General features: G+C 50.2%; 1 protein-coding gene across 1 annotated transcript in view; it reads left to right on the top strand.

Annotated features, from left to right (window-relative positions):
• Nucleotides 1-10133, top strand: part of Plekho2 (pleckstrin homology domain containing O2) — a 25749-nt gene extending 15616 nt beyond the window's left edge. The window contains exons 4-6 of the mRNA XM_027411322.2: nucleotides 3532-3636; nucleotides 5536-5634; nucleotides 7416-10133. Coding sequence (XP_027267123.1) covers nucleotides 3532-3636; nucleotides 5536-5634; nucleotides 7416-8432 — 1221 coding nt within the window. The 3' untranslated portion in view covers nucleotides 8433-10133. The remainder of the gene's footprint in view (nucleotides 1-3531; nucleotides 3637-5535; nucleotides 5635-7415) is intronic.
• The last annotated feature ends 2884 nt before the right edge of the window (nucleotides 10134-13017 follow it).

Here is a 13017-nt window from a genome sequence, read left to right as displayed (position 1 = left end):
GTGTGTGTGTGTGTGTGTGTGTGTGTGTGTGTGTGTTCTGTGGATGTGGGGTAACAGGAGATGTTGTTTCTTTGTTATTTGCCCATGTCACCTACTTTGCCAGCTCTGAGAATCAGTGGTGTGCGAGGTGGGTCATCCAGCAGTAGGACAACCCCTTCAGAGAAGCCTGTTTGTATAGCAGCCTCTCAGCTTCTGTAGTAACAGCCTTCCTCCCAGCCCTTAGCCCTTCCCAGACTTGAGGTTGGTACTGGAAGACAGGAACAGGACAGTTTGGGAGATGGGCTGGAGCCAGGGGTGCCGGCTGCAGAGACGAAGATACAACCAGACTGCTGCTGCTCAAGGGCCCTTGACCCTCATCATTCCACACTAGAGTGGGGCTCCCCAGAGGCCCTGCGTATCTTCCTCCTGTGCCTGCTTTTCCCATCGCCCTGGGTGTTCCCCAACTTCCTTGTGGCCTCTAGCTGGCCGGGAGGTCATGTGACCCTGGCTGTCTGGTCCTGAGGCTGCCTTTTTTTCCTCCCTAATCAAATAAACAAAGACTCCAGTGTCTTGCGTGCCCCACTCCCCCTGCTGTTTCATCCCCACGCTCCTGTCCATGAGGTCACAGACAGAGGCTGCCAGGAAGCAGGGCGGCCACTGCTGGGCCTTGCTGCCCTGCTGGTCTCGGCCAGCTTGGCCCTTTCCTCTTTCCGGTCTCCTCTTCCCCTCCCCCTCTTTCCTATCTGCCATTCTGCCCTTCCCCCTTTCCCAGGCCTTGGCTGCCTGTTCTGCAGCCATTCTTATTAGCATGGATTTTCCTGCTGGAGCCCCTGTGCTTAAAGCTTCTTCGGAGAGCTTGTGGCTTGGAGCTGCAGCCTGAGCCCACCAGGCATAGCTTTGTGGTGTCCATTCTGATTGTCCCTGTGACAGTCACTCCTGTGGTATGTGGAGTTCATTGAGTCAGGATTACACAGCACTTCATGGTAGAACTGGGTGCCCATGACACTGTGTCCTCTCATCCCCGAGAGCCCATTGGTTTCCCTGAGGCCATATCTCTCCTAGGGAACCAATACCCTCCCTGCTGCCTGTGGCTGGTGGGCTGGGCCAGTGGGGAAGGGGCAACTGAAGAGAGAACTGTTCCCTGACTGTTCCCTGCTCCACTCCTGCAGCTACTGACTTCCACTGTGTGTTTCTCAACTCTGAGACCCCAGTCCGTACCAGGGAGGGGCCCCCATAGACTCTGAACCCCCTAACAGATGGGACAGCATGGGTCAGAGGGGATGCCTATACCCTGGCACCTCGCAGGACTCGGTGGCCTTTGTAGCCCTGGTATGCCGTGTGGTCTCTGTCTGAGCCCTTGCAGCCCTGAAGGCTGGGCTGAGAGGAAGTTGCCAAGGTGCCCTAGGGTTTCTGACTTAACTGCAGATCTGCTGCCAGGATCTAATTTAGTCTGGTCATGCAAATGAGCATTTGGCTGTGGCTGGCATGGAGCAGGGACCTAGGGTCCCGTATGAGGAGGAGTGGTGCTGCCAGGAGGAAGTTATATAATGAGGATGCTGAGGGGGGCCAGGCCAAGTGCACTGTACTGTGGGATTACATAACTGACTGGCAGAGTGGCAGGAGGTGCTATCTAATACCAGGGCGGGGGATGGGCAAGCTGGCCACACCAATAAAGAACTAGGGCATCTTGAGGTCAGAGAGTAGGCAGCAGCCCAGAAACAGGGTTGAGGGAAGGCACCTAGGGCCAGTTCATTCATGTATTGTCTCATTCACTCACTACTTACTGAACACCTACTATGTGCCAGGCCTTAATTTTGATCACATTTAATTCCTTTAAAGTTGCTTTGTAGTTAAACTGTGTTATCCCATTTTATGGATTAGAAAAGTAAGACTGTCCAGGTGAAGGCTGGAGTGTACTATTTGCACTCATTCTGGTCAGCTCCAGATTAATTTCCTTTGGCACTTTTCTTTGAAGCAATCTCAGGTATACAAGCTGGCTTTGAACTTCTAAATCTCCTGCCTCTGCCTCCACCTCCCAATGTCTGGAATTGCAGGCATACACAGCTACACCTGGTTTGTGTGGGGCTAGGGATTGGAGCCAGGGCTTGGTGCTTGCTGGGCAAGCACTCCACCAATAACTAAACTACATCCCAGCTCTAGATACATATTTTTTTGTTTGTTTGTTTTTGTTTTTGTTTTTTGAGACAGGGTTTCTCTGTGTAGCTTTGGAGCCTATGCTGGCACTCGCTCTGGAGACCAGGCTGGCCTGGAACTCACAGAGATCCGCCTGCCTCTGCCTCCCGAGTGCTGGGATTAAAGGCGTTATATGCCTGTAAAAGCCATGTGGGGCAGGGTGGTAGTGGCTCACGCCTTTAGTACCAGCACTCTGGAGGCAGAGACGGGTGGATCTCTGAGCATTTGAGGCCAGCCTGGTCTACAGAGTGGCACCAGCATGGTTTATAGAGTGAGTTCCAGGACAATCTCTAAAGCTACAGAAAAACAAACAAACAAAAACCCCCAAACATGTGAATATGATGCCCTGCCTGTAACCCTAGTGCACGTCAGGCAAAGACCCGGAATCCCTAAAGTAAGCTAGCTAGCCAGATCAGCTGAACTGGGGAGCCCTGGGTTCCACAAGAGACCCTGCCGCCCATACATAAGACAGAGTGATCAAGGAAGACACTGGATTTGGGTCCTGTCATAATCTTGAATCTACACACACACACACTTAAACACACATCATCATCCAGACAGGCATTCATGCTCTAGAACATATGTGAGTATGTAGCACATACACCATATACATGTACATATGAAAGAAAAACTAAGAACTATGATCAAACACACAGAATTATTATTATTATTATTATTATTATTATTATTATTATTATTATTTTTAGACATGGTCTCACTATGTCGCCCCTGCCCCTGGCTGTCCTGGAACTCTATGTAGACTAGATTGATTTCAGACTCATAGAGATTTGCCTGCCTCTACCTCTTGAGTGCTGGGATTAATAGCATATACCATCATTCCTGACCAAAATTTCCTTAACTATTTGACCGGACAGTATGGAGGCATTAACTTCACTCTTAAGGTGATGCCATCACCATCCTCCTCCTTCAGAACTCTTTTAAAACTCAAAAAAACTGCACCAAATCCATTAAATACTGGCTCCCATTCTCTCTTCTTCCAGTCCCTCACAGTCACGTTCTACTTTCTGTCTCTGTTTTTAGTTTTTCTAGGTACCTCATAGTGGGAGGCAGTCAGTCTCTGGCTTGTACTTACTTCACATAGCATGTTTTTATTTGTTTCTCTTATCCCGAGACAGAGTCTTATGAAGCAGGACCGTGTCGGGCGAGGCTGATTCCCTCCAAGCCCCTGGAAGCTGCCAGCTGGAGGGGGACCCCTCTCTTGATGCATCCCCTCCCCACTTAAAGCCCAGTGTCAGAACTGCTCTGGCTTCACTTTGGAATGTGGGTTGGGATGCTTCCTAAAGACCCCAAATGTGAGCCCTAAAAATATCTGCCACCCTCCCCACCTGTCTCTCACAGGTCAGTGACATCAAATTCCAGGCCCCCAGTGGGGAAGAAAAGGAATCCTGGATCAAAGCTCTCAATGAAGGGATCAACCGAGGCAAGAACAAGGCTTTTGATGAGGTATGGGGGTGTGGTCCTCTGGATGGTTCTTTGTTCTCCGGCCTATGGGTTTAGGAGAAGATTGTGCCCACCTCACTCCAAACTACCCTTCAGTTCTGCCTTTGCTACAAACACTGGGGCATACTTCATTTAATCTTCCAGAAGCCCTTCAAAGTGAGTAGTAGCGTCCAGTTTCCACCAATGAAACCAAGGCATGAGTAAATTAAGTAATTTTTTTTTTCTTTAAGACAGAATGTCATCTTGTACATTCTGGTTTTGAACTCACTGTATAGCCAAGGATGACCTTGAACTTCTGATTTTCCTGCCTGCCTCCACCCTATCCCCAAGTGCTAGGATTACAGGTGTACCACAAAGCCTGGTTTGACGAGGTGCTGGAGATTAAACGGGGACTTCCTATATGCTAGACAAGTGCTCTACTGGCTGAACCACATTCCCAGCCCTTAAGTCGTTCATTTTAAACTAAAAAGCACATGGGTTGGGAGCATCGTTGTGGGAGGGTATCTGCACAGGGTCTTGGGCTCAGTCACCTACAGTGAAAGGGGAAGAAAAGGAATGAGGGTGGTGGGTAGATTTAATTGGCTGCACTGTCTGTATGTCCTTCCAGCCCAGCCTCAGTGAGTAAACAGTGGCAGCCCCAAGCCTGAGGGCTGGGGTGAGCTTAGAACCCAAGAGCACCTTCCCTCTCCTTTGGCTGTCCTGGAACTCCATCTATAGACCAGTCTGGCCTTGAACTCAGAGATCCACCTGCCTCTGCCTCCCAAGTACTGGGATTAAAGGCGTGTGCCACCACTGCCCAGCCCATGAGCTCCTTCTTCAGTTGGTCCATGAGCCTAGGCCCGGCAGGGTTTCTCTGTTTGTCTTCAATGGCCTTCCATTCCTGAGGCCCCTCGCTGTAGTGGTGGCTATGGTAATAGCCGGTTTTGAAAGTCCGGCTTGTGCTGGGTGGTGGGTGTAGATCTCCGTGAGTGCAAGGCCAGCCTGGTCTACAGAGCTAGTTCTAGGACAGCCAGGACTACACAGAGAAACCCTGTCTCGGATTAAAAAAAAAAAAAAAAAAAAAAAAAGTCAGACTTGGAATGAATGGTCAAGATGGCCCATGGGGTCAGGGTCTCCTAGGAAGGATCTACCTTTGATGTCATGGGTCCTTAGCTTTTTGGGCTAAAATGTTTTTGAAAAACAACATGGATGGCAGAAGACAAGATTTTGAGAGAAGCCTCCTTGCTACATCCCAGCCTGTGAGATCTGTGTGTTCACCCATGTCACTGTGTCATGCTCAGCCTTTCACTATATGGGAAAATGTTTCTGTATGGGAGCAGGGATGGCGAGTCACCTCATGGATGGTAAAGTGGCCACAGAAGCCATGGCCTCACAGGTCACTGGCAGTTTTGGCAGGTTCCCTCTGGTCTTCAGCAGAATAAGGAACAGGCAGTTCTGGCATTCAGAATCCAGACCTCCCATGTGATGTGCCCACCTTTCCTGACTCGGAAGAGAGGTTACCCTCTCCACACAGTCGGCCCAGCCATAGAGGCCCTGCCCTTTGCTGGCCCGGGCACGGGTTAGGAGAGTAACAGAGGTCAGGGCAATATTTTAATGCATGCTAGATGCCAGGGGGTGGTGATCTGGCATTCCCCCTCCTGCCCCAGCTGAGCTGCGAAGCAGTTTCAGGGCTGCCTAGGTATCTGTTGTACACTGAGCTGAAGAGGATTGCTGCTGAGAATGAGAAGGAACACCTGGGACAGGGTAGACTCAGAGAAGCAGAGGTTCATAGTAGGGAGACACTGGGGGGGGGGGGGCACTGGCCCTGCTGAGTGCAGATCCTGACTCTCGAGTCTGGGCAGTGAGTGTTTCCAATCTTCCCCAAACCTGGCAGGGACTCAACTGCTTCTAACTCCTTCCCAGGTAAAAGTAGACAAGACCTGCGCCCTCGAGCATGTGACACGGAACCGGGTACGTGGGGGCCAGCGGCGCCGGCCACCAACGAGAATCCACTTAAAGGAGGTAAGGCCTTCTTCCCCTCGGTTTGAATAATGGAGGTCAGATGAGCCTGGGATTCCAGGTCCTTGGGGTGGCAATCAGTGCTCAGGACTAACCTGGACTTGGGGCTTGCTAAGTGGTATGTGTTTAGGAAGGACAACAGAGAGGCCTGGGCCCTTTTTTCAGTTATGGTTCACACAGTGACCTTGGACAGAGGAAACAGGCTCAGGAAGCTAGGACCTGTGACTTAGCGATCATTTGTAGCAAGAAAGTAGGCCTATTCCTATTAGCTGTGACTAGTTCTGGTAGTAGAACCACTCTAGGAGTTTGGTGCAGGACCATGGAGGAGTAGCTGTGTTTTAAGCTGACAATACCTTAAAATCCAATAGCATGGGTTTAGTTGCTACGTGAGAGTGAGAGGGACTCTTGTTGGAGGAATTGGTCTGAGCTGAGGCACCAGGCCTAACAATTTAGGGTGTGCTGAGGGGCTCAGTTGGCTTGGGGATTAGGCTGGGGATGAAGGGGGAGGAATTACAGAGGCCTAGAATGCAGGAGTTGGTGATATGGTTGAAGAGATGTCCCAGAGATCAGTTTGAGGTCCTTAGTAGGGTGGATTTGGGTTGAAAGGAGGGGGAAATGAAGGGAGAGGGATTCCAAGCTTTGTCAGGGATTGAAGAGGAAGAGAAAGGGACTGATAATACACAGTGGGAAGCAAGAGATGTCACAGGCCCAGGTACAGGCAGTTTGGGAGAAGGTATGGAAAGGGGGAAGCGCTAAGGAGTAGCCTCTAAAAGATCCGTAGAACTGACAGGGAGAGACTTATCAAGGCCAGGAAAAGTCCTCAGCAAATAAGACATTTAAGGGTTGCCAGCAGTGGCCATGGCAGAAGAGAAGGCTTTTTTTTTTTCTCTTCTTGAGACAGGGTTTCTCTGTGTAGCTTTAGAGGCTGTCCTGGAACTCACTTTGTAGACCAGGGTGGTCTTGAACTCACAGAGATCTACCTGTCTCTGCCTCCCAAGTGCTGGGATTAAAGTAAAGGCTAGCATCAGCACTGCCCAGCTTGAGAAGGCTTTTTGAAAGGAGAGGGCTGGTGGCCAGGACAGAGGTGGTCAAGAAATGCTAGCAGAAGCTGGTGGACCTGGGTGACTTGGATTCAGGACTTGGGGGCATCAAGTTACCTGTACCTGGCAGCAAGGGGCAACTGAGGAGAAAGCACAGTTGCAGCATATTTTCAAAGAGAAGGAGTCAGTTTAGGGCCACTGTGGGGTACAGAGCTTCAGGGGTCCCCAAAAGGGGACCATAGGCAGGAAGGACACAGGGTCCTTGGTAGGTTTGTTGTTGATATGATGAGGTAGCCTGTTCTTATCTGTCAGCTGAGAGAGAGGAGAGAAAGGGCCAGCTAAGGGGAGGGTGTAAGGCGGGTTGCATCCAGCCTTGGAGAAGAGACTCTGTGAGAATTTAGGGAGGGACTGGCCTCAGTAGTGGTCCCAAGTGTTGGCCAGACCATGTGGTGAATGTAAAAGGGTGTGAGAATCCCAGTCTGGACTCCCTCCACCCCATCCCCACACCATCTGAGGGACCTTGGAAGAGGCTTCCTATTCATCCCTGCTTCATGGCCTCTGAAGCTCCCTGGAAGCTGGTCCCCACACTGTGAGGAAGGTCCCAGCATCAGGCCAAGTCAAGGGCTGAAAGGCTGGGTAGACCTGTCTAGGCAAGCAGAAGTAGGGGAAGTAGGCAATTTGGGGGAACCTATATTTGGCCCAGTGGTCATCCAAGATGACACCTGGATACCATCCTCACACCAGGTAGCCAGTGCGGCTTCTGATGGGCTTTTGCGCCTGGACCTCGATGTCCCAGACAGTGGACCACCAGTGTTTGCTCCTGTCAATGATGTCAGTGAGACCCAGCCCCAGGAGCCACCTCGGGTTCTCATGCCTCCTGTCAAGCCTTCCCCAGTACCAGAGACTTGCAGCACTGATGACAGCATGGAGACTCCTGCAGGAGAGAGAGGCCCAACTCCTGTCTCAGCAAGCCCTGAGGCCAAACCTGAGAGTCAAGAGGATGCAGAGACCCCAGCAGAGGGGGACAGTGACTTTAAGAGGCACCCTAACAGTACATGGTTTGAGAGACTGAAGGTGAGCTGGGAGAACCCCAGCCCAGAGGAGTCTGCTGCTCTTGAGAGTTCACAGCTGCCCAAGGTGCCCTCTTCAGAGACTCCAGAGGCTGCCCCCAGGGAGAGCAAAAAGCCCCCTGTGCCACCTCCTAAGATCCTATCAGAGAAGATGAAGGCCTGTATGGGTGGAGTGGATGCTTCCAGTCTATCCCAGAGTTCTGAGGCCCCTGAGACCACTGCCCCAGGCCCAACACAGGTCTCTGTGAATGGCATGGATGACAGTCCCGAGTCTGCCGTGCCATCCCAGGCCATGGGCACCCCTGGAACTGCCCCAGAGGGTGCAACAGCACCCCCAGCACTGCCCTTCTGGGACTTGCCATCCCAGTTTCATCCCCGCTCCTCTTCCCTGGGGGACCTACTCAGAGATGGGCCTCAGCATCCAAAGCTGCCCAAGGAAAAGTTGTATCGGGCCCAGCTGGAAGTGAAGGTGGCCTCGAAACAGACAGAGCAACTGTTGAACCAGGTGCTGAGCAGCGAACCACAACCTGTGTGTGCCGAGTCGTTGCTCAGCCAGGCTGTGGAGCAGCTGAGGCAGGCCACCCAGGTTCTGCAGGAAATGAGGGATTTGGGAGAGCTGAACCAAGAAACGCCTGGGCTAGTGCAGAAACGGAAGGAGCTGGTGACCCTCTACAGGAGAAGTGCACCCTAGGCCTGCCAAGCCCAAGGCACAAACTCAGCATCCCCAAGGCACTGCCCAGCCTTTGCACCATTGGGGACATCAAGTTTGGCCAGGATTTGAAGCTCCTGATGTCCTTTCTACCTTACCCTGGCTAGTGGTGCCAGGTATTACCTGGGGCTACCTGTCTGTCTCCTGTTCTGGCCTCTTTTCTAGGCTCTGGGCTTGGGGTGGATCACACACTCCTGTGGTCTATGTGGTTATTGCAAACTGCCTCAGGGCTTTGGCACTGTGCTTGGAGTTTCTGGGATGTCATCATCTCTGTCCTCACCCCCAATAGTTTACATTCCTGACTTCTGTGGAGAGCACAGCTGAGCTGCCTGAGGCTCCCATCTCCTGGTCATCAGGCAGCTTCCAACCAGCCACACCCACTTATGAGCAGCTCTAGGGGCCTTAGGTCCAGGCTATAGGCTCATCTGTCAGCTAAGTGAAATCTGGCCCTTAGCTGGAGCCTAAAGATGGGCAGGCGCCTGGGTGAAGAAGCCATTTGCTCTGTGCATTGCGCGTTCTGGAAACCACGGATCTTTTCCGCAGTGTCCCTTCCCCTTTGGAGAGCTGTGATTAGATGGTCAGATCTCAAGGCTTTCAGGACAGAAGAGGAACCCTGGCTTCCTGGTGCAGTCTCTGCTCCTGGGCTAGCTTCTGTCCAGCCTTGCACATTCCTGAAGATGCAAACCCTCACATAGAGTGGCCTGTGTTACCATCTGGAAAACCTGTGTGTAATTATCATTAATCAACCTTTAGAGGCCTCTGCTCCCACCCCCACCTTCTGTGCCTCCCAGATGGGATTTATCTGGGTCTCTATGGTTCTTCCTCAGCTGAGACAGCTCTGATATCCACCCCCTCCCCTTCACATGCTGGAGTCTGTGGCTACAACCCACCTATCAGGCCCCTGGTGGGCTGCCCCTCCTTAGTATCCTAATGAGAAGAGCAGTTTCTTCCTTCCCCTTCCCTCCTCCCTACCCCATTGCCTCTGGCTCTGGGGGCTCCCCTAGAGTCTCCAACCCTCTTCAGCAGCCAGCAGGACTGAGGCTGGAGCCTGGGCTGGGGCACTGGGGGAGGAGCCCTCACATAGGATTTGCATGTGCACTTTTGTTTACTGGAAGAGAAGGGAGGGCCACAGCAGCCAATGGCCTTTCCACTCACCCTGCTTCTTGCCGCCAGTTGTGCCCACCAAGGCCTGCCAGCCAGGGCAGGTGGATGCCTTCATTACTGTACTGTCACTTTCTTGCTGTGGGTAGTAGGCAGTGGCAGAGTAAACAGCAATGTCTGGCTGGTGAGCCTCCCACTGTCAGCCTCAAACCACACACTCCTTGGGCTCTTATGCCAGCCTGCCTTCCCCTCCACCTCAAGAGCAAGAATGTCTTCAGGTGTCCTGTTCTGATCCTCTGCCATCTTCCCTTGGGAACAATCGTCCTCTTCAGCAGCAAGGGCTGCTGGGTTTCTGCCAAGTCACCTGCTTCCAGGAATTAGAGCCCCAGCCTGTGCTGTCAAGTGACTAGTTGGGAAAGTAAGTAGTGTTGGGACTACTACCTTAATGGCCACATGCCATTGGTTCCCATGCTGGAGTGGTGGGTTGGGGATGGGGACTGTCACCACGGAAGGAGGCAACCAGTGTCTTCTGCTTATGAACCATCTTTCTTGAAATTTGGCAATAAATCTCATTTTATGGAAGTCTCTGCCCCAAGCCTGAATGTTGGTATGGGAGCTAGTACTGAGGCCAGCCCCCAGGAAACAAGGGGCTTGTGGCAATTGGTCAGTGGCAATACCAACCTCCCAAACTCAGTTCTGGAAAGGTAGTTTTCATGCTTTTAAACACTTAAATGTGTACTTTAAAAAAAAAGTCAACCTGGCACAGAGGTGGTGGTGGCTCATGCCTTTAATCCCAGCCCTTGGGAGGCAGAGGCAGATGGATCTCTGTGAGTTCGAGGCCAGCCTGGTCTACAGAGTGAGTTCGGGGACAACTAGAACTGTTGCACAGAGAAACTGTGTCTCAAAAACATCAAGATAGATAGACAGATGTTTTGGGAACATACAGTGATAACCACAGCAGATTTAAAGTCAGTATAATAGTTTATTGGGTTTTGTTATTTCTTGCTTTTGAGACAGGGTCTCACTCTGTAGCCCTGGCTCACTATATGAACCAGGCTGGCCTCAAACTCACAGAGTTCTCCCTACCTCTGTCTCTGGAGTTCTGGGATTAAAGGTGTGCACCATTACCATTACATCCAGTACATATATATATATATATATATATATATATATATATATATATATAATTCCACTTTTTTTGAGACAAAGTTCTACTATGCGGCCTTATCTGGCCACAAATTCACAGCAATCCTCTGCCTCAGCCCCCAGAATGGTAGAGTTACAGGTGTGTGTCATTGTGCCTGGCTCTTTGTCATTTCTCTTTTTAGTTTCCTTTAATTTGAAGTATTTCCTGAGCATGTTTTTCTTTTCTTTTTTTATAAACATTGACTTTGTTATTGCTTTTAAAGGTTTATTTATTTTATGTGCATTGGTGTTTTGCTTGCATGTGTGTCTATGGCAGGGTTCAGATCCTTTAGAACTGGAGTTCCAGACAGTTATGAGCTGCCATGTGGGTTCTGGGTATTGAACCTGGGTCCTCTGGAAGAGCAGCCAGTGCTTTTGACTGCTGAGCCACCTCTCCAGCCGTTCTGTTTTCTTTTTATTTCAAGTAGCCCATGTTGTCCTTAATTTTGTTATGAATGAGAATGATATGGATTCTTGATTCTCCTGCCTCCACCAGCCACATGCTGGGACTATAGGCAGACACCCTTCCACCACCTATTTATTTCCCAGCCCTTTCTGGGTATATATATATATATATATATATATATATATATATATATATGTATATGTATATATGTATGTATTGTGTGTGTATGTATTGTGTGTGTGTATATGTATGTATTTGTGTATATATATATATATGTATTGTGTGTGTATATATGTATGTATTGTGTGTGTATATATATATATATATGTATGTATTGTGTGTGTGTGTGTGTGTGTGTGTGTGTGTGTGAGAGCACACACACACGTGCTCCCTCACCCCCCAGACAGGGCTTCTCTGTTTTGCCCTGGTTGTCCTGGAACTTTGAGATCCACCAACTTTGTGCTTTTGTAACTAACAATTGCTCTGGGAGGTTTGGAGGACCAAGCAAAATATGGTGGACCTCATTGCAAGGTCCTCCAGTGTCTACTGATGATTCTTGAAGAACAGGTATTTACCCACAGTGATTCCAAAATGGTGGTTCTGTTTAATCCTCAGAGCTTGGGCCTGGTTAGGGGGTGAAACTGGACCCCTGCCATCATAGCTCCATTGACAAGAGTGTCTAGATCCCAGGTCAGGATGTCAGGGGGTGTAAGTCCTACCCAGGAATTGCCTGTGATTCTCAAGCCTTAAGGGCGAATCTCATATTCCTCACCCACAAAAGGAGATTGCAGTGGTCTCCCGCCTTGTGTGGGAAAGCACCATTGCACTTGCCAAAGATTGGCTCCCATCGTCCTCTGTGGTTCTACTGGACAGGCCCTGTGGCCAACATAACAGGAAGCACCTGACCTGAGACGTATGAACTGTGGCCATGACCCTTGTGAATTCCCCTGCCACCAGCCTGACATGTGACAGCTGTATGGAGTCAGGGGTCTGCAGATGCCGGGAGACCTCAGATGACATTTCACATTTATAGGCCCCCTTCGTCTGAGAGGAGTCTCCTTACTGACGGGAGTCTCTGTTTAACTCTCACCCAGGAACTAGCTTACTGGGATGGTGCTGGTGGCCAACCCCGGGGGCTAAGGAAGGATGTGGTAAGAACTTTCTTTCCTTCGGGTCTCGGAGACTGGAGGCCTGTGCAGAAAGGGGGAGCCTTCCTTTTGAACACATACTGCTGTCACCTTGGGCATCTGAAGTCCTGTGGGTAGTTCTGCAAACCATGACTTGGTTGCTTTTGCACAGAACCCAGCAACAATAGGAGGCCTGGGTGAGCAGGGGTGTTCCTCTCCACTTCCACTCTTGCTTAGGCCCTGGAAGCCCCCTGCGTGTCTGGGGCCACTGTAGTTTTGTTGTTGTTGTTTGTTTGTTTTTGCCTTCAAGTCTCAGGCCTAGTTAACTGGGCTGTCAAATAAATAAATAAATAAATAAATAAATAAATAAATAAATAACAAAACCCAATAAACATAAGAAAACACTATAGAAAATTCACTCTAGCCAAACATGTTGGAAACAAATACCTTTGTTGTTGTTTTTGTTTGTTCATAGAGACAGGGTTTCTCTGTGTGGCTCTAGCTGTCCAGGAACTCACTCTGTAGACCAGGCTGTCCTCGAACTCAGAGATCTGTACTGCCTGGCAGGTAACAAATACCTTTGATTCCAGCACTTGGAAGGCAGAGGCAGGCAGATCTCTCTGTGAGTTTGAGGCCAGCCTGGTCTACAGAGCAAGTTCTAGGATAGCTAGGGTTGTTACACAGAGAAACCCTATCTTGAAAAACCAAAACAAACAACAAAAACAGGATTCTGGAGGAAACAGAGTCT

This window comes from Cricetulus griseus, chromosome 4, assembly GCF_003668045.3.
Source record: "Cricetulus griseus strain 17A/GY chromosome 4, alternate assembly CriGri-PICRH-1.0, whole genome shotgun sequence".
Taxonomy (NCBI): domain Eukaryota; kingdom Metazoa; phylum Chordata; class Mammalia; order Rodentia; family Cricetidae; genus Cricetulus; species Cricetulus griseus.
The sequence above is the reverse complement of the archived record's forward strand: the minus strand, read 5'-3'. Positions and strand labels throughout refer to the sequence as shown.